The sequence below is a fragment of the Eptesicus fuscus genome, chromosome 11 (assembly GCF_027574615.1).
Source record: "Eptesicus fuscus isolate TK198812 chromosome 11, DD_ASM_mEF_20220401, whole genome shotgun sequence".
In the NCBI taxonomy this organism is placed as follows: Eukaryota; Metazoa; Chordata; class Mammalia; order Chiroptera; family Vespertilionidae; genus Eptesicus; species Eptesicus fuscus.
Window position 1 is genome coordinate 17,301,326 of NC_072483.1, and position 20,158 is coordinate 17,321,483.

Here is a 20,158-nt window from a genome sequence, read left to right on the forward strand (position 1 = left end):
GAAAAGATTGTGCTTGGGTATAATTCAATGGAAGCAATTTTATATACTTTTCTTGTTCTTATCAGTTTAGCCTATGGTCTAGAAGCATTTGTATGAAAGATTTCAAGGAATTGTCTCATTGAAAAAGTTTATCACAACAACTCTAAGGATATAATTATTTGAGTTTTCTCTATCCACTTATCTGATATTCCTCCTCTGAGACATCCTTTGAAGAGAAAAAAAAGTTACAACATATGGTATTATCTAAAACATGATGAAAAATGGAGATTTGGCTTACCTATGGTGTGTTTTGCCGAGGGAGCTGGTACACAGCTGAAGAAACATCAAGCCAAACAGCAGTCAACATCATCCTAATTCACGGTGGCACTGATTTCTGGGACAGCTGTCAAGCACACTTCAACAAGGGATCCATTTAAAAGCAGCATAGATTTAGATCGTTTTCTTTGCTTATTTTCCGGTGTTGCACAGCTCAAAGTACCTTTACAATATATTTAAAGTTAGTTCTGAGTGCACAAATCCTTCAGCTAGCTGCAAAGCAACTGCTTAGTTTACGAGCTGTCACCCAGGTAACCATCCACTGTGCATTTAGCTTGGAGAATTGAAAGCAGGACGATCTCACCCAGGACGGAAAACAAGTATTGCACACTCCCCAAAGTTGCTGTTTAAGTGCTTCAAAGAGTTGGATTCCTGTGCACTTCCATGATTGGCACCAACCCACAGAGGTTTTTACCCAGGAAAGCCATTGTAACTGCTGTCACGTGCCACAGGGGCTCCTTTCCAAATCTGAATCTTAACGCGTGAGAACCCAATAGATGACCCCCAAACTGACTGTATTCTTGGAGTCATGCTCGAGAAAGTACCAGTGAATGGAATTTCTTACATTAGAACATAGTTCTTGTCTATTCTTGTGTTATTTCGAAGAACAAGCTTCTGTAAATGAGCTGCATTTTTTGTGAGTCGTAATAGTGATAAACTCAGCTGTACGTGACTTTAAATTCTGTAAAAACATACTCAGGCCCTAACCGGTTTGGCTCAGTGGATAGAGCGTCAGCCTGTGGACTCAAGGGTCCCAGGTTCGATTCCGGTCAAGGGCATGTACCTTGGTTGCGGGCACATCTCCAGTGGGGGGTGTGCAGGAGGCAGCTGATTGATGTTTCTTTCTCATCGATGTTTCTAACTCTCTCTCCCTCTCCCTTCTTCTCTGTAAAATATCAATAAAATATATTTTTTTAAAAAACATACTCAGGCGGAAGTATACTCAGGACATTTTAAACGTAAGGCCACCTGGCATTTGTGTGCTGCTAACTTTTTTCCTGCCACTTACTGAAGGACGCTGGGGGTTCTCCTCTAAAGATATACTTACCGTTATAGATACTCAACTGAATAGAGCGCTAACATTTTATCAGAACAACAGCTAATGTTTACTTATTTATTAAATATGTTTTTATTGATTTCAGAGAGGAAGGGAGAGAGAGCTAGAAACATCGATGATGAGAGAAAGTCATCGACCTGCTGCCTCCCACACGTCCCCCACCAGGGATCGAGCCTGCAACCCAGGCACATGCCCCGACCAGGAATCAAACCACGACCTCCTGGTTCACAGTTCGACACCCAACCACCACGCCACGCTGGCTGGCGACAGCTAATATTCATTAAATGCTTACAAGGTTAGTCCTTCACATGAATGATGTCATTTAACCCTCAAAACAACTCTGTAGAGTAAACACTCTAAGCACCGTCATTCCCATGTTACAGATGAGGACATTGAGGCTTCGAAGTTTTAAGCTAGTAATTGGTAGAGCTGAGGGATTGAACCTAATGAGCCTGACCACAATGTTGAAACTATTCGCTGCTTTTCCTATGCTAACGCACAACTCACATACTTCTCGAGTGAGTGAAGACTTCAGGGTAAAAACCACTCAGAGGTTGCTAGGTTTATGTAACTATTTCGTCACCCAATTCAGTACGAAGCAGTCTGACATTAATCCAAGCACTGCCATTCTCTGTTTTACTTCCCGAACCCTACCTTGTTTCTCCTCCCAGCAGAAATAGTACTCTCTTAACATTTGTGCCAAGAGAAAGTTATACGTACTGTGGCTTCTGATGTTGAGGATCTCTGCAGGGTCACCCTTGGGTTCTGGCTGGTCTGCAATCCATTAATATTTCAATTGGTTTCCTACAGGGTAATCCTCCTCTTGTCTCTCATTTTGAGAACTGATCATTCATTCAAATCACGTTTTGTTTTTTTCAAGAAAACTCCGGTTTTCAGAAACAGTGGTGAGTCAAGCATGCAAACACAAACAATATTAGGTGATAAGGCCACCATGGAGCTGTACGAGTATAAAAGGCCTCACGGAAGCATGGAAGAGGAGTGTCTAACTTTCCTTGTTGGAAGGAGTGGTGTATATTAGTTTTCTAGGGCTCCCATTACAAAATACCACAGACTGGGTGGCTTAAACAACAGAAAGTTATTTTGTCACAGTTCTGAGGCAGGAAGTCCAAGATAAAGTCCACATTTGGTATTTCCTGAGGCCTCTCTCCTGGGCTGGCAGATAGCTGTTTCTCACTGAGTCCTCACATGGTCTCCTCTCTGTGTATTTGCAGACCCGGTGTCTCTCCACATGTCCTAGTCTCCTTTTCTAATAAGGATTCCAGTCATATTGGTTAGGGCCACTCAACTTAATCTCCTCTTTAAAGGTGGTACCTCCAAACACAGTCAGTCTGAGGGACTAGGGATTAGGGCTTCAACATATGAATCTTGGAGGAACACAGTTCAGCCCATAACAGAAGGACATAGGAAGTCTTCAGAAAAGACAATTATCTGAGCTGAAACTTGAAGGACAAACAACTCAACAGGTAAACCACAGACATAAGGACATTGCAGGAAAACTAAACAACTAAGCATCTCCAGAGAAAAGATAAAAGGACAAAATATTGGAGACATTCAAGGAGACATGATTAAATCTCTATTTTAGACGGAACCTCCTGACAGCAGGATTGAAAATTAATTGAGATAGATCCAGAGACATAGAAGCATGGAACAGACTGTCGAATCTCAGAGGGAAAGCGGGAATGGGTGAGTGGAGAGATTAAACAAAGAACTTGTATGCATATATGCATAATCCCTGGACACAGACAATAATGTGGTGAAGGCCTGGGGTGGGGGTGGGTGCAGGCTAGAAGGAGTCAATGGGGGGAAAAGGGAGACATTTGTAATACTTTCAACAATAAAGATTAAAAAATAAAAGAAAATTAATGGAACCCAGCCAGTAGCTCAGTTGACTGAGCATCGACCCAGGCACCAGGAGGTTGCTGGTTTGATTCCCAGTCAGGGCACATGCCTGGGTTCCGGGCTCAATCTCCTCAATGTTTCTATCTATCTCTCCCTCTTCCTTCCTCTCTCTGAAATTAATAAAAACATATTTTTTAAAAAGAAAATTAATTGAAGAAGAGAGACAGAAAAGGTAGAAGATTATTATAATGGGTCAGTAAGAAAAATAGCAGTGACAACTTAAATCAATGATAGCAAAGATAAATGGAAGGAGTTGAGTCAAGATTTTAGGTTTTTCAGGAACATGGTAGGCCATGTTATTTAGACCAATACCTTTACAAATAACAAATAAAAATGCTGGATAAAATATTTTAGGATTTTCTTAACAGTAAAGAAAAAGTAACAAGATAATAAAAAATTACCAGGTCATACCCTGGCTGGTGTGCTCAGTAGTTAGAGCATCTTCCCGAGCACCTAAGGGATATGGGTTCAATTCCTAGTCAAGGGCATGTACCTGGGTTGTAGGTTCAACCTTAGGGCCCCATTGGGGCCCATGCAGGAGGCAACTGAGACACATTGATGTTTCTCTCTCTCTCTCCACCTCCCTCCCTCCCTTCCACTCTCTCTAAAAATCAATAGGAAAAACATCCTTGGTGAGGATTAACAACTACAACAAAATCAATGGGGGAAAAATGTATATCCTTGGGTGAGGATTAATAATAATATAATAATAATAATAATAATAATTACCAGGCCAAAGTGTAGGTGAAAAGAAGAACCCATATTGTCTAAGAATGACTGCTACCACCACTTGTTTTCAAAATTGTGCTAGAGATTTTTGTAAGTACATTAAGGCCAAAGAAAAAGAAAAGAAGCAAAATATAATACACAGAAATTCAAAGATAGGTAAGGAAAAAACAAAATTGATATAATTTATGTTTAATACAAATATGTTTTGAAAATGCAAAACAATTATAAGAATTAATAAAATAATTACATAGAAAATCAAGATACACTATATTTCTATACGCTGGCCAAGAAAAAGTTAGAAAATAAAATTTCTGAGAAGGTACCATTTACAATTTTATCAAAATATATAACATATCTAGGAATAAATCTAATGAAATATGCCCAAGACTTTTATGAAGAAAACTAAAATTTTTATTTACAGACTTACTAAAGATACGAATAGAAAGATATACCATGTTCATGGATTAGAAGTCTTAATATTATAAAGATGTAAATTCTTTTAAAGTATCACAATCAAAATCATAAGTTATTTTAGAGACAATAACAAGTTAACATTTAAATTTTTATAAAAATTTAAAGGTCCCAAAATAATGAAGATACTCTTAAAAATAAGGGGAGAAGATTTTACTGCTATAGTAGTACTCCTTTACTCACAGGAGATATATTTCAATACACCCAATGGATGTCTGAAACTGTGGGAGTACTGAACCCTATATATGCTGTTACTTCTTATACTGTATATACATACTTGTGATAAAATTTATTTATAAATTAGGCACAGTAAGAGATTGACGATACTAATAATACAATAGAACAATTATAAGAATATACTGTAATAGAAGTTATGTAAATGTGGTCTCTCTCTTTTCAGTAATTTTTATATTTTTCAGTTCAAAACTATTCCTGAATCAGTGTAATCATCCCTTACTTACAGTTAATGGTTTGGTGTCACTAGTGTCAGGGGATCCCTTGCTGAAGTCTTTGTAAAGGCTCAATGCTTTCTGCTGCAACATGTTGCCATCAGTCAGAACACATTTTCTGTCCATATCTTCCACCCATAAGTATAATGCCTTTTCCATCATAGCTAAGCACTTACCACACACTGTGGTAGTAACTTTTTCAGTTGAGGTATGAAAGCAAAACTAACATAAATTTCTTATCCCTTCTTCACAATTTTCATGGCTAAAAGGTTCATTCTTACCATAGATCTTAGCAACCTCAGCATACAACTTTTCCCCCCACAAGTCAGAGCTTTTGTCTTTTAACTTAAAGGAAGCATTTCGTGGCTTCTCTTTGACATATGCAAATTCCAGCATCACTACTTTTGTGCCGTGGTGACAGTATTAAGTAAAGTAAGGGTTACTTGAACACAAGCTCTGAGATACTAAGACAGTAGATTTGATAACCAAGGGGGCTACTAAGTGACCAATGGGCAAGGAGAGTATATATTTCATGTTACACGCAATGGTGTGCATTTTAAAACTTATGAATCAATTATTTCTGGAATTTTCATGTAATATTTTTCAAACTGCAATTAACTATAGTCAGAAACTACGGAAAGTGAAACTACAGATAACGAGGGACACCTGTATTAGAATGGAATAACAGTGAGAGCCCATAAGCACACCCATAAATACATGGACACTGGTTTTTTGTTGTTGTTGTTGTTTTTAAATTGATTTTTGAGAGAGAGGAAGGAGGAGAGAAAGAGAAACATTGATGTGAGAGAGAAACATCGATCAGTTGCCTTCCCTATACGCCCTGACTGAGGATGGAACCCATAACCTAGGTGTGTGCCTTGACCAGGAATCAGACCTGCAACTTTTTGGCACCCACGATGACACCCCAACCAATTGAGCCACCCGGCCAGGGTGGGACACTTGTTATTTTTTTAAGTCTGAAAATTCCAAGAGTTGGTGTTGATAATAAAGATAAATAAATAAAGCAGAACAAGCATTGCTAAGAGAGTTATTTAAAATAGTAAGGAGGCTATGAAGGAAGTGGGGCCTAGGCAGCCTGTGCACATTTTGTGCCTTAGTTCTCAGAGCTGCTATTAAGCTACTCAACCTGTTGCTAAACTCAGCTAAAGGTCCAGCCATTAACATCCTGTATGGACACATATGGACTTGACCTCACCCTTGAAGTTTTTGCTTCCTCATTTGCAATCCCTGTTAACCTAACCCACAATCCTTCATGTGCATGAAAGAATTGCATTTTGTGGTTTTTGCCTTTATAAACCCTTCCTTTCTTTCTTCTTCCCAGAGCTCAGTTTGGTTTGCTACCTGAACCTGTATCTCTCAGATTGCAATCCTTTTCCTCAAAAAAGTTATTTCAAGTATAATTTGATAAACCACTTTGAAGCACTAACATTATCCAGTAATGTAGATAACACTTATATTCCATGACCTAGAAAATCCACTCCTACTACCTTCTCAAATATATACCAGGACACAAGTACAGGAATATTTACAGCAGCATTATCCCCCTTAACCTGAAAACAATCTAAATGTCCATCAGTAGTAGAATGGATACATGAATTGTGTCATATTCATCTGATGGAACATCATATAGAAATAAAACAAATGAATTACTACTATACATAGTAGCATGGAGGAATCTCACAAGCACAATCTATACATATAAAAGCCAAGCGACCTGAATGCCAGAATGACCGGTCACTATGACACACACTGAGGCCCACCAACCGATCTGATCAGGGGAGGGCCCTCCTCCTGGCTGCCCTGGCCAGATCGGGGACGGCACCAGCTGGCCAATATCCCATGGCCCTTCCTCCAGCCAGCCTGGCACCTGATCGGTCCCCCCACCCCGATTGGGGGCAGGGCCAGTGGCCAACCACCTGTAGCCCCTCCATCCTGCCAGCCCGGCCAGATAGGCCTCCATCGGGGTGGGCCAGCTGGAACCCACCCATGCACAAATTCATGCACCAGGCCTCAAGTGTTGAATAAAATAAGGTACACAGAAAAGATATAATATGATTCTATGTAAGGCAGGCAACACTAAACTATATTGTTTAGGGATGGAATTTTATTACAGGTAAAACTATGTTATAGTAAAACTATAAAGGTTAGCAAGAATATCTGCATAAAAGTCAGGGTAGTACTTACCTTGTGCTGAGGAGGGACTATAATTGGTTGGGGGCATAAGAATGCTGGCAATTCTCTAGTTCTATTTCACCTGGTTGATATGTGAATGTTTGATTTATGAAAGAGTAAATCAAAACAAAAGCTTTTCATTAATTTTCTTACTATTACAGAAGAGACAAACAAGCTGAGACCTAGCTAAAATCCAAAACATTGACAGTCCAAATCAGGCCACAAAAACACTTAGAGGAACCTTACATGCATAATAATATTATGTGAAATAAGTCAATCTGAAAATATTTCATACTGTAATGGAGCACAGTTTCATTTTAGGGCAGTAAAACCAGTTTGTATGGTACATAATGGTAGGTACATTTGTCAAAACTCATGGACTACACAACACCAAGAGTGGATCCTGGTGTAAATTATGGGCTTCATAACATATGAATATTGGTTCACCAGTTGTAATAAATGCACTGCACCAATACAAGTGTAAATAATAAGGGAAACTGTGTGTACGTGTTGGGTGGGATGGGACATCTGTGGGAACTCTGCATTTTTCAATCCATTTTTTCTTAAACCTAAACCTGCTAAAAAAAATAAAGCTTTTAAATTAAAGGACATTAAATGGAAGACATCTTACCTTATAATAGACAAATATGCAAATTGACCGCACCTTCGCTACGCCCACCAACCAAGCCACGCCCCATCAACCACGCCCACCAGGAAACCGTTGCAGGGACGCAGGGTGCGGCCGAGCCCCAAGGCCTGGAAAGCCAAGCCCGGACCCTGAAAGAAGGCAGAAGGCGGTGGCCACAGCCAAGGCCTGGGTCCCCGGTGCTGGCAGAAAACTGGTGCAGGCAGCCAGGTGAATGAAGGTCTATTGCACAAATCTTCGTGCAAACGGGCTACTAGTATTTACATAAATAGAAACAGAAAGGATTTGTCACCATCAGACTGGCACTACAAAATGTGCTAAAGGATGTTCTTCAGTGTGAAGCAAAATGATGCCAGATAGAAAGTTGGACATGTAGGAAGGAGTGAAGAGCACCAGAAACAGTAAATATATGAGTAAAGATTTTTTAAGGGGTTATGTGTCAATTACACCTCAGTAAAATAAATAAAGAAACTGGCAAGGTAAATGAACATGTAAGTTGGAAGGCTCTAATATTTAATGAAAAGTGATACAGTATATTAGCCATAAGTAAACTGTAAAAAGTTAAGGATGAATATTTTCATTCCTGGAGTTACTACTAAAAAACCCTCTAATTAGTAAACTTCTAATAATGCAGGTGTATAACTAAAAAGCCAAGAGATCATTTTAATTTTTTAATCCAAAAGATAAAGAGGTAAAAAGGAACAAAATAATGGGGCAATACAAGATGGTAGACATATATTCAATCATATAAGTAATTACATTAACTATAACTAAAAGGTATATGTTGTTAGAATGGATTTAAAAAGAAGACAGCCCTGGCTGGTTTGGCTCAGTGGATAGAGCGTCGGCCTGCAGATTGAAGGGTCCCAGGTTTGATTCCAGTCAAGGGCACATGCCTGGGTTGTGGGCTCGATCCCCAGTAGGGGGTGTGCAGGAGGCAGCCGATCAATGATTCTCTCTCATCATTGATGTTTCTCACTCTCTGCTTCTCCCTTCCTCTCTGAAATCGATAAAAATATTTTTAAACATTTTTTAAAAAAGAAGACAAAATATCTACTGTATATAAAAGACATGCTTTAAATCACAAGAATAAACTCAAAATGGATAAAAGACTTAAATGTAAGTCACAAAATTATAAAATCCAAGAAGAAAATATAGGCAGTAAAATCTCAGACATCTTTTGTGGCAATATTTTTGCCAACATATCTCCTAGGGCAAAAGAAAGAAAGGAAAAAATAAAAATGGGACTACATCAAACTAAAAGCTTTTGCATAGCAAAATAAACCACCAACAAAATGAAAAGGAAACCCACTGTATAGAACATATTTGCCAATAATACATCTGATAAGGAGTTAAAAAGAGCTTATAAAACTCAACAGCAGGAAGACAAACAATCCAATTAAGAAATGGGCAAAGCACCTGAATAGACAGTTCTCCAAAGAGGACATACAGATGGCAAGAGACATATGAAAAAATGCTCAACGTTACTAATCATCAGAAAGATGCAAATTAAAACTACAATGAGATATCATCTCACACCTGCCAGAATGCCTATCATCAGTAAATCAACAAACAACAAGTGATGGTGAGGATGTGGAGAAAAGGGAACCCTCATGCACTATTGGTGAGAATGTAACTGGTGCAGCCACTGTGGAAAACAATATGGAGTTTCCTCAAAAAAGTAAAAATGGAACTGCCTTTTGACCCAATGATACCAATTCTGGGATTATATCCTATGACTCCAAAATGCTCATTTGAAAGAATATATGTACCCCTATGTTCACTGCAGGGTTATTTACAGTAGCTAAGATCTGGGAACAGCCCAAGTGCCCATTAGCAGACGAGTGAATAAAAAAAGCTGTGGTATATTTACACAATGGAATAAAAAAGGCTTTTGCAATAGCCTGGATAGAACTGGAAATTATTATGCTAAGTGAAATCAGCCAGTCAAAGAAAGACTAATACCTTATAATCTCACTTATATGTGTAATTTAATGAACAAAATAAACTGAAAAACAGTAGAAACAGAGGAATGGATACATGGAACAGACTGACAGCTGTCAGAGAGGAGGGGAGAGGTCAGACTGGATGAAAGAAGGTGAAGGGATTAACCAAAAAGCATATACCAGATATACATAACACATAGATAGACAACAGTGTGGTGATAGCCAGAGGGAAAGGGCGGTGGTTTGAGTGGAGGTGGGCAAAGGTGGAGAAAATTGGGATGGAAAGAGACTTTGCTTGAGGCAATGGGCACCCAATACAGCATGCAGATGATGTTTTATTAAGTTGTACACTTGAAACCTGTATGGTTTTGTAAACTAATGTCACCCCAACAAATTCAATAAATAAATATAAAGACACAGGTAGGTTGAAAGTTAAAAGGACATATCAATGGTTCTTTAGAGAAAAGACTGTAGGATGCAACAGTGGAAGTCATAGGTGAATATAAAAGCAATTGGTACTTGGTTTGCCATAAATACTTACCAATAAGTGAAAGCTTTAAAGGCAAAAACCAATTAGATAAATGGCTGTATGAATGCTCTTGTTTGAAGGACATTCTTATGAGAACATTTTGTGGAAACCAAGGCATAGTGAAATAAAAGGCCTTGAAATATGACTGCTTGCCTCTGGTTTCCATTCCTCGTTTGGCCCAAAGAAACTGATTTGGGATAGCATTTTTACAGATTCTGATTAAAGATGCTCCAGAACCCAAATTCTAACGTTTCCATCTCCCTCTCACTCTGTTCTTAGTTAAATATGAATTCCACAACGGTAAGTAAGAAAAAACAATTTTGTGTACTAGTACGCAAGAAAAACTAAGAAATGAGAAATAGCACAGTGATCAAGTCCTCCCTCTGGTGGTCACCATGCTCAAAAGCTTGCCCTTATTCAGCCGCTCCTGAGGGCGTCAGTACTGCAGGCTTCACTGTGCTCTCTGGCGGAATATACTCCCCTCAGACCCCTCAATCCCCATAATACTTCTATTATGACATTTAACAGAATCAGGCTCATTGTAGAGTTATTTTATCTCTCCATTAGGTTCTAATTTCTGGAGGACAAGGGATGCATTTTAATTATCTTTGTTTCCCTGATGCTGTTTATGTATTTTACACATAGAAGGTTCTCAGTGAATGTTTCTATAACTGAATATATGCCTGGGAAAGCTCAAAAACAGTGGAGAATTTGCCGAAACCGGTTTGGCTCAGTGGATAGAGCGTCGGCCTGCAGACTCAAGGGTCCCAGGTTCGATTCCGGTCAAGGGCATGTACCTTGGTTGCGGGCACATCCCCAGTAGGGGGTGTGCAAGAGGCAGCTGATCGATGTTTCTCTCTCATCGATGTTTCTAACTCTCTATCCCTATCTCTTCCTCTCTGTAAAAAATCAATAAAATATATTTATAAGAAAAAAAAAGAGAAAAAAAACAGTGGAGAATTTTATACAGTGGCATTTTGCTTACTATAGGAAAAGCTCAGGTTCTCAGTGGAGCTATGTTTTTATTACACACTGGCTGGGTAGAGAGGAGGAGAAATAGTTAAAGAAAACAATAGTAGCAAATGAGATGCCATAGAAGAGCTTGAAAGGGACAACAATTACAGTTTTAAATCCAATGTTAGCTGTCAGAATACACTACGAATAATTTTGGAATGCCTGGGCAGCCCGAATGTCTTGAGCAGGGCAGGAGTAAAGGATTTTAACGTCCTAAAAAGAGCTTTTCTGCTGAGGCAGCAGTGGTTGGAATGTGAGCTGCCTCCCCTGCATGCTAAGCTCAACCTGTTTGTCCCTTGCAGCCCAGTTGTGGGAAAAGGTGGAGGCTTTTCCAGAAAGATCATGAAAGGACCTGTTGCTTTTAAGGAACACAGTCTTCCTAGGAACTTAAAAAAACCTCTAGGGTAAATCTTCAAGCAAAAGATTGCTCTCAATCTTTTCCACTTAGAAGGTAATGGAGGGAGAGGGGGATGAAGGAAAGGAAGGAAGATAAATTGGGCATTTTAGTGGACTGAGAGGAGAGACAAAGATCATTGCGGTCCAAGAGGCTTAGTAGCCTAGAGAGAGGCCAGGATTTCTGTGACTCTGAAAGGGGCAGGGGCTACCGGTTTCATTAAATAGGTGCTCTGCAGCCCCAAAGAGAACGTAGCAGGAACATGGCCAATGCTGTGAACAGAGCCAAAAGTGACAACCCTTAAAGCCTTGGCACACAGACATGGCTGACGTCAGCTTCATCTGGAGAGATTTTATAAAAACACAGAATCTTGCAATCTCACAGAAAAACAAGTGAAACATTTGAAAACACTCTTTATAAGAGAGAAATATGAGTGGCCGACAAATACACATAAAGTTGTCTAACTTCACCAAATATCAGGGAAATGCAAATTAAATCATTATTTGTTCAGCATATTGGCAAAAATGTAAAAGCTTGATAATATTAAATTTGTGGGGAAATGCCTACCTTTATATAGTACTAGAGGCCCGATGCACGGAATTCACGCAAGAGTAGGCCTCCCTTCTCCCGTTTGCCGGCACTGGCTTTCCTCTGGCACCCGGGACCCGGGCTTCCCTCGCAGCCCCAGCTTTGTCCAGAAGGTTATCCGGAAGGATGTCCAGTGTGTAAATAGTAATCCTGTTTGTGAACATTTCAGTCTGGTGCTATTTATTACAGTACATTTTAAAATGCACATACTATTCAACCCAGTATTTCCATTTTCCAGTATTCACCTTACAGTAATTCTCACAAAAATGCTGATATAATACATATTTACCCTAGTGGTTTTCTTAAGAAAACTTTTATCATGGAGAATTTCAAACATGAGAAATAAACAGTATAATGTAATGAACCTCTATATACTTATCACCCATCTAAAAATGTTATTAATAGCTTTAAATAGTTAAGTATCTAGATGTCAACCCATAGGAGACAATTAAATAAAAAGTAGCACATCTAGCCCACCAGTGTGGCTCAGTGGTTGAGCATCAACCTATGAACCATGAGGTCAAGGTTCAATTCCTGGTCAGGGCACATGCCTGGGTTGCGGGCTCGACCCCCAGTGTGGGGTGTGCAGGAGGCAGCCGATCAATGATTCTCTCCCATCATTGATGTTTCTATCTCTCCCTCTCCCTCTCTGAAATCAATAAAAATATATGAAATTTTAAAAAATGAGTACAAACAACATATTATATATATATATAATGTAAAAGCATAGGAAAGGGTCTGAAAGGATTCACATTTAACTGGTATTAGCGATTTTATCTTAGGGGTATGGGAATTGAAAAGACAGTCAAGGAGGCCATTTATTTTATGCATACGATTTGAACCTTTTGTGAGGAGAAGAAATTTCTATTGCTTATATAGTACTTGAACATTTAAAATATGATCCACAGGCTCTGTCTCTGGTGATAGTGTTTTAAGTATCTCCCTCCAGGCAGTGTATTGCTGTACATAAATGGGCAAATGGAAGAACAGAGATGACTGGAAGACAGAAGATGAACTGCAGCAATATAGTAGAAGCGGTTGAGAGAGAACTCTGTCCTTCTAATCTAATTAGAAGTTAGACAGACATAAACGTTAAAAGAGATCTGAGAAGCAGATCAGCAAGCATTTGGAACTATTATTCACGTAAAAGTAGTTGGTGGGACTTAGAATAGTACAATACAAAATAAGGCCAGGATTAGGTTTAAGATTTTGCATTTATTAATCATCTGTAGCTGAAATAGTTCACTTTCCCTAACAAGGAAAGATTGGCCATTAAATAAGAATGTGCTCGGGTAAAATATAGTGATCAATTGTACATACACACAAATAGGCTAGAAGAACATGCTTATTCTGTAAACTTGTACACAAATTTGATGACTCTTCAATTAATTCTTTTGTTTCCTAGATTCAGAGCTCGAGCACCATTAAAATACTAAAAATATAGAAATACATAAACTTGAGCAAACTAAATCAGCCTGCCAGCAAGTATTGTCCTTTCTGAATCTACCAGACAACAAGTTACAAACTTAAAAATTGGAACTAGCTGCTCTTGACGTTATTATCTAGAACAGTGATGGGCAACCTTTTGAGCTTGGTGTGTCAAACTTTGCCAAAAAACTGAGCATAACTCCGGTAGTGTGTCACTTTGAGGAAAAAACATTATTTCGCAAATGTTTCATCCTCAGGAGCAGCAAATGTTTCATCCTCGGCATGCGGCCGCCTCAGCGGCTGCATGTCATCAGAAATGGCTACGCGTGTCAGCACTGACACGTGTGTCATAGGTTCGCCATCACTGATCTAGAAGGACTTTTCAATTACCTGATACTTGAAACTTCTTGAGGGCAAGCACTTTGTTTTTATTTTTTATTTTTTTATTTTTTTATTTTTATTTTTTTTAAATATATTTTATTGATTTTTTACAGAGAGGAAGAGGGAGGGATAGAGAGTTAGAAACATCGATGATAGAGAAACATCGATCAGCTGCCTCTTGCACAACCCTTACTGGGGATGTGCCCGCAACCAAGGTACATGCCCTTGACCGGAATCGAACCTGGGACCCTTCAGTCCGCAGGCCGACGCTCTATCCACTGAGCCAAACCGGTTTCGGCTTTTTTTTTTTTTTTTTTTTTTTAATGTTTTTATTTTTAAAAATATATTTTGTATTGATTTCAGAGAGGAAGGAAGAGGGAGAGAGAAGAACATCAATGATGAGAGAGAATCATCAATTGGCTGTCTCCTGCATGCTCCACACTGCAACCGGGGCATATGCCCTGACCAAAATCAAACTGTGACCTCCTGGTTCATAGGTCTACACTCAACCACTGAGCCATGCTGGTTGGACTACACTTTGTTTTTATGTTTTTATTTCCCAGTTTCTAGAACAGTACCAGGCATGTAGCAGCTGGTTTTAACAAAAGTTTATTAAATGAAAAAATGATGGACTGACTGAATGAAGAGTGTATGAAAGCTACATTACTTCTCTTGAAAATTTCTGGTGTTTCCTCTTTCTAGTTCAAGAAATAATGGACTACTTATTTAGAAGATAAGTGTGTGTGTTCTGAAAGGTCACTTGAATACTTTCCTACCACTGATTTCACAAAGAGTTTTGAGAAGTTGGATGACCAGGATGCATCCCTTTCTAAACCCCATTATAGTTCTTTACGTCTTATCTCAGACTGTGAGCACTTTTTGAGGGCCAAGATTATTCTTTGAATCCCTCCACAGGATTGACCACATTGTCATGACAGTAGATACTGAATAAATATTACTGAACGAATAAGTAAATGCTGTCTGATCATTTTGAGTTAGAGAATTTCTCTCTAAGGAGTTTCTTGTTCCCATAGCATGTCTTCCTCTTCCAGCTGTACCTCCTGTTGCAGTTCTCTTGGCAGCATCATAGAACATTCCTGATTCTCCCTGCTCGAGGCCATCAAGGTTGATGAGGATGGTGTAGTCCCATTGTTGTTGCACTTCTCACAATGTTTACTCTCTCACGAAAATCTAATTAATCTGCTATGCCCCCACATTCCTCTGAGGACTAAATCTAGGGTGATTTTTTTCCATGTTTCTAATCTCTTAAATTGCCTATGCCTCAAAATTCTCCCCATCCACATTATTGGTAACACCATGAAGTAACTGAAAATTATGCTGGAGAGAAAACACATTTGCATGGAAAGGCCCTTGCCTTTGGACGTGTAGCAAAATAGCTCCTGATACGAAGAAACAAAAATCTTTTCTGCTTCATGAACCAGGGAAAACCTAATAAAAGTGTGTCTCCCCTGGGTACTTTACATCATTAGCAACTGGCTTCATGCTTCACTTTAACAAATAACTTATTTTAAAAGTTTCCCCAGGGAGAAGACAAGGAGCCAAAAATATCTTGGAAGAAAACTTTACCTAGCAACCTGATAAGGCTGTTCCGTACAGCTTCTAAAATTCATGCAGCCAAGTCTTTGAGATGTTTTAGTTTATGATTTTGATATGCGCTGAAACTTCTTCAAGGCTAAGAGAGGAATGTAATGCTTTACATGTGAGTAGCATTTTATGGTTTTTGTAGTACATTCATTATAAATGCTATGACCATAATCGATCACCTACTATATCCTAGGATATATGCTAACCATTTTACATATGTACTACATGGAACTTAATCTTTGCTATAATTCTATGAAGAGATATTACAAGCCCCATTTTACTAATGAAGAAACTGAGGTTTACAGGAATTAGTAACTTGCTCCAAGTTAGTAAATGGCTAAACCTGGATTTATCTAACCTTCAAACCTACAGACATATTTCACTTGGTGAGAATCTTAAAAAGTTAAATGAACAAGTTACTCTTTTCCTTTTATATGTACAAACTCCTGATGCTTATGTTTGTATCCATCTTTTTCTTTCCTTCTCAAAAAAAGCCAACCTCCTCACATATTCTTTATTCCCTCCCACCCTCCTGCTACATGTGCTCTGAGTTCCTGGCACCACCTTGCTGCACAACTCCAGGAAGGCTATTCACAAGGAGATCTCTGTGGGTGGCTCCTCATGAAGTAAGACTTCAGATTGCAAGTCTCCAGTTTGTGACCAGCAGCTCTGTGGACTTCCTTCCCTCTCACCTTATCAAGAGCTCCATCTCCTCTTCATCATCAATCTCTCACTCTTAGATTATTATCATCAGCATACAAACACACTTACAATTAACCTTTGGAGAACATGGGATTAGGTACTCCCCTTCACAGTCAGAAATCCAGGATAACTTTTTTAAAAAATATATTTTTTATTGATTTCAGAGAGGAAAAGAGAGGGAGTAGAAACATCGATGAGAATAATTGATCAGCTGCTCCTGCATGCCCCCTACTGGGGATCGAGCCTGCAACCCAGGCATGTGCCCTTGACCTGAATCGAACCTGGGACCCTTCAGTCTGCAGGCTGATGCTCTATCCACTGAGTCAAACCAGCCAGGGTCAGGATAACTTTTGACTCTACAGTTGGCTTGTCATATCCACAGATTTAACCAACTGTGGATGGAAAACAGTATTTTGGATCCACAGGTGGGAATCTGTGTTTGGGAATACAAAACTACTGTTTTCTTTCTGAGGTGAGCTGAATGCTGTGCAAAATCCCCAGATACAGAGGACTGACTCGGTTGAAAAAAATCTGAGTATAAGTTGTCCCAAGCAATTCAAACCCATGCTAGTCAAGAGTCAACTGTACTATCCTCTGTACTTGCCTTAAAGACAAACAAAAAACCCCAAGAAACAACAACAATCAATCACTCTTGACCCAATATTCCTCTCTTGTTTAATTTTACAGCAGCAGTCAATATTTACCATCTTGAAATGTGCCATCTCTCTTTCCTTATGTTCCTAATTCTCTAGCCACTATTTCCTCTTTGACTAGACACTTTTTTCCTATCCATCCCTAAATATGAAATTTCTTTAGGCCTTGATGTGAGGCTCCTTTTCTCCTCTTTCTATATTCTCTTCTTAAATTACCTCATCTATTCTTGTGATTTAAAATGCTCCCAAATTTATATTTTCACCCCAGGTCTTGCCTCTGAGTCCTATTATTATACTCAATTTTCTCCTTGACAACTCCCTTGGAATGTTTTACAAGCCTGTTAGACTTGCCAACTAAAACACTAGTTTCCTTGTTCCTTCCCATCTTTCTCATCTCAGGACATGGCATTAGCCTCCCACAGTTGCTTACACCAGAAACCAGAAAATTATCTTCAATTCTTTCCTTTCTCTTATCATGCATTTAATTCATCATCAAGTCCTGCCTATCACATATTCAAAATACATATCAAATAAGTTCACCTCGTCTACTGACCACCCTAGTCCAAGTCTCCAAAGCATCTCTCACTGGATGCTTTCGTGACTAGCTGCTGTTCCTACTTCTTTTGCGCCACCCTCCGATCTATTCATATAACATCCAGGCTATTACAAAATGTAAGTTGGATCACATCGCTCTCTTGCTTAAAACATTTTAGTGAGTTCCATTGTGCTTCAGCCCTAGCCTGAAAGGCTCGATGGTCTGGCCCATACCTACTTCTCCAACTTCACCACAAACACTGCGTTCAAGGTGTTCTTCTTTGGTCCGTTATACAGATCAGAGTTGTCTACCTTCCAGCCTCTGGATGTGCTATTTCTTCTGCTTAGAAGCCTTCCCCACCTCAACCGGGCTGCCCCCATCTTATCCTTCAGCTCTCCTCTAAAATTCTTCTTGTCAAGGTTACCATTGACCTCCACATTGCTAATAGTGATGCTGACACATGTAACACCTCTGCTTTCTGTTCATGCAGCAAATTTCCACTTTCCACATTTCTACAATACATCTTCATATCCCCAGAGCCTAGCATAGTGATTGGCTTGTACTGTATGTAGTGGGTGTTGAATAAATCCCTGAAAATGAATGAAGGTGCAAGTTGAGACCTCTTGGGAATGGTTGCTGCACACAACCTCCCACCAGGGTGGTGGACAGAAACTAGAAGGAACATCAAGAGACAGGGTTCACCGAACCGGTTTGGCTCAGTGGATAGAGCGTCAGCCTGCGGACTGAAAGGTCCCAGGTTCGATTCCGGTCAAGGGCATGTACCTTGGTTGCGGGCACATCCCCAGTAGGGGGTGTGCAAGAGGCAGCTGATCGATGTTTCTAACTCTCTATCCCTCTCTCTTCCTCTCTGTAAAAAATCAATAAAATATATTTTTTTAAAAAAGAGACAGGGTTCAAGGTTTGGCAGTGGCAATAACTACCTGTTGTCAAAATTCTTCTGACCTTAGTTTTCTTGTATGCCCTAAGACTGAATTTTGTATTGCTGAGATGAATTTCTTAGTTCTCTACCCCCAAATTCCTTCTTATGGGTTGCAAACTCATTAAATGAGATTTAATTTTTTAAAACTTTTAATTACGAAAAAGTTCAGACCTAAGGAGAGTATAAACATCCATGTACCCATCACCGACTTAAGCAATTACCTACTCATAGCTAATCTTGTTTTATTCCTAGCCTACCTACTTCCCCCTCCCGTTATTTTCAAGCAAATCCTGGATATGGTATCATTGTATCTGTAAATACTTCAGTATGTCTGAGATGTAATTATTAACCGCTAGACAGAACACCTTCTGTTCCTCAATGGCTTAAAAAGTTTTCACTGAACAGCACATTGCTCTTTCCATAAACAAGGTAACTAGCACGACGATTTTTACTTCCTGGCTAAACTAAAATGTGTAAATTCTCTGAGGGGCGTAGGTGGGAGAGGGTGGGTATTAGAGCACCTCTCAGTGCCCTGCAATCAACAAAGGGAGAATGAATGAAAACTCAAAGTGCTTTAGGTTTTTAACACAATCTTATCCTGGGAATCTAGGGCCTTGTGTTGCCTCTTTTCTCCTGGTCCCTTCCTGAATTCATTATAGGAAAATTTCAAGTTCAAAGCGATGTTTAATGTAATGATTTCAGCCTGAGAAGACTATTATAAGCAGGACTTACAGGGGGCGGGGCCTCCGGGGGCGGGGCTGCACCAAGGCCCCGCCCCGCGGGCTCTCGGCCTTCCTTTTCCTCCTCCCCTGGCCTTCCCGTCCCCTTCCCAGCAGCCCCAGCGCCTGCCCCGGCGGTCCTCAAGATGGCGGCCGACAGTGAGGTGAGGTGGTCGCTCCCTGCCCGTTCCTGCCTGCAAGTTCGCTCCTCTGCCTCTGCGCCTGGACGCTCAATCTCTTTTTTTTCTTCCCTCCCCCGCCCCGCAGCCCGAGTCCGAGGTATTTGAGCTCACGGACTTCACCACCGCCTCCGAGTGGGAAAGGTGAGTGAGTCGTATCCTTGGTTAGCAACACCTTGGGCCTCGGCGGGCGCCCCCTCCGCCGCTCCCTCAGCCCTGACCGCACGTGACGTCACTGCTGTGTGAAAAGCGAGACCCGGGGGGTCCCCGGTCTCCGCCTCCTCCACCCCGGGTCGGCCGAACGCCTCTTCCGCGTCTGGCGTCTGACAAGCCCGGGCCCGCCCCCGGCGGCCGAACCCTGAGACTCGGCTCCCAGACAAAGTTTTGTTTAGTCTCACACCACTTTCCTCGGACCTGGGTTGTTGCCCACACGCACAATTTCCGTGGCTACCCCTTCCGCACTGTTTCCGTTTGTGTTTAACTCGTTGACATAAGCAATCAACTTCGCAGCTGCTTTTTTCCCTCCCGGGTAACAGGAGTGAACCCTTTTGGGAGGAGGCCGCCGGCGCGCTGGCTGGTGGTCGTCCGCCGGCCACCCTCCCAGCACTTGCACCCCGTCCTTTGGAGTAACCTTGCCAGGGGTCTGCGTCAGACCTCGGGACGCTTTGACTCCGTGGGTCATGTGCCCAGGCTCCCCGTGCCTGTCGAACTCCACTGAACAGCCGGAACTGTTGTATCCCTGAAATGAGTTAAAAGCCAAGTTTG

General features: G+C 40.5%; 1 protein-coding gene across 2 annotated transcripts in view; it reads left to right on the forward strand.

Annotated features, from left to right (window-relative positions):
- The first annotated feature begins 19,311 nt into the window (after positions 1-19,311).
- The window catches only part of RAB3GAP1 (RAB3 GTPase activating protein catalytic subunit 1), a 106,873-nt gene continuing 106,026 nt past the window's right edge, over positions 19,312-20,158 (forward strand). For both annotated transcript variants that reach the window (XM_008143475.3, XM_054722951.1), the window contains exons 1-2: positions 19,312-19,378; positions 19,482-19,537. In XM_008143475.3, the coding sequence (XP_008141697.2) occupies positions 19,361-19,378; positions 19,482-19,537 (74 nt within the window). In that variant the 5' untranslated portion in view covers positions 19,312-19,360. The remainder of the gene's footprint in view (positions 19,379-19,481; positions 19,538-20,158) is intronic.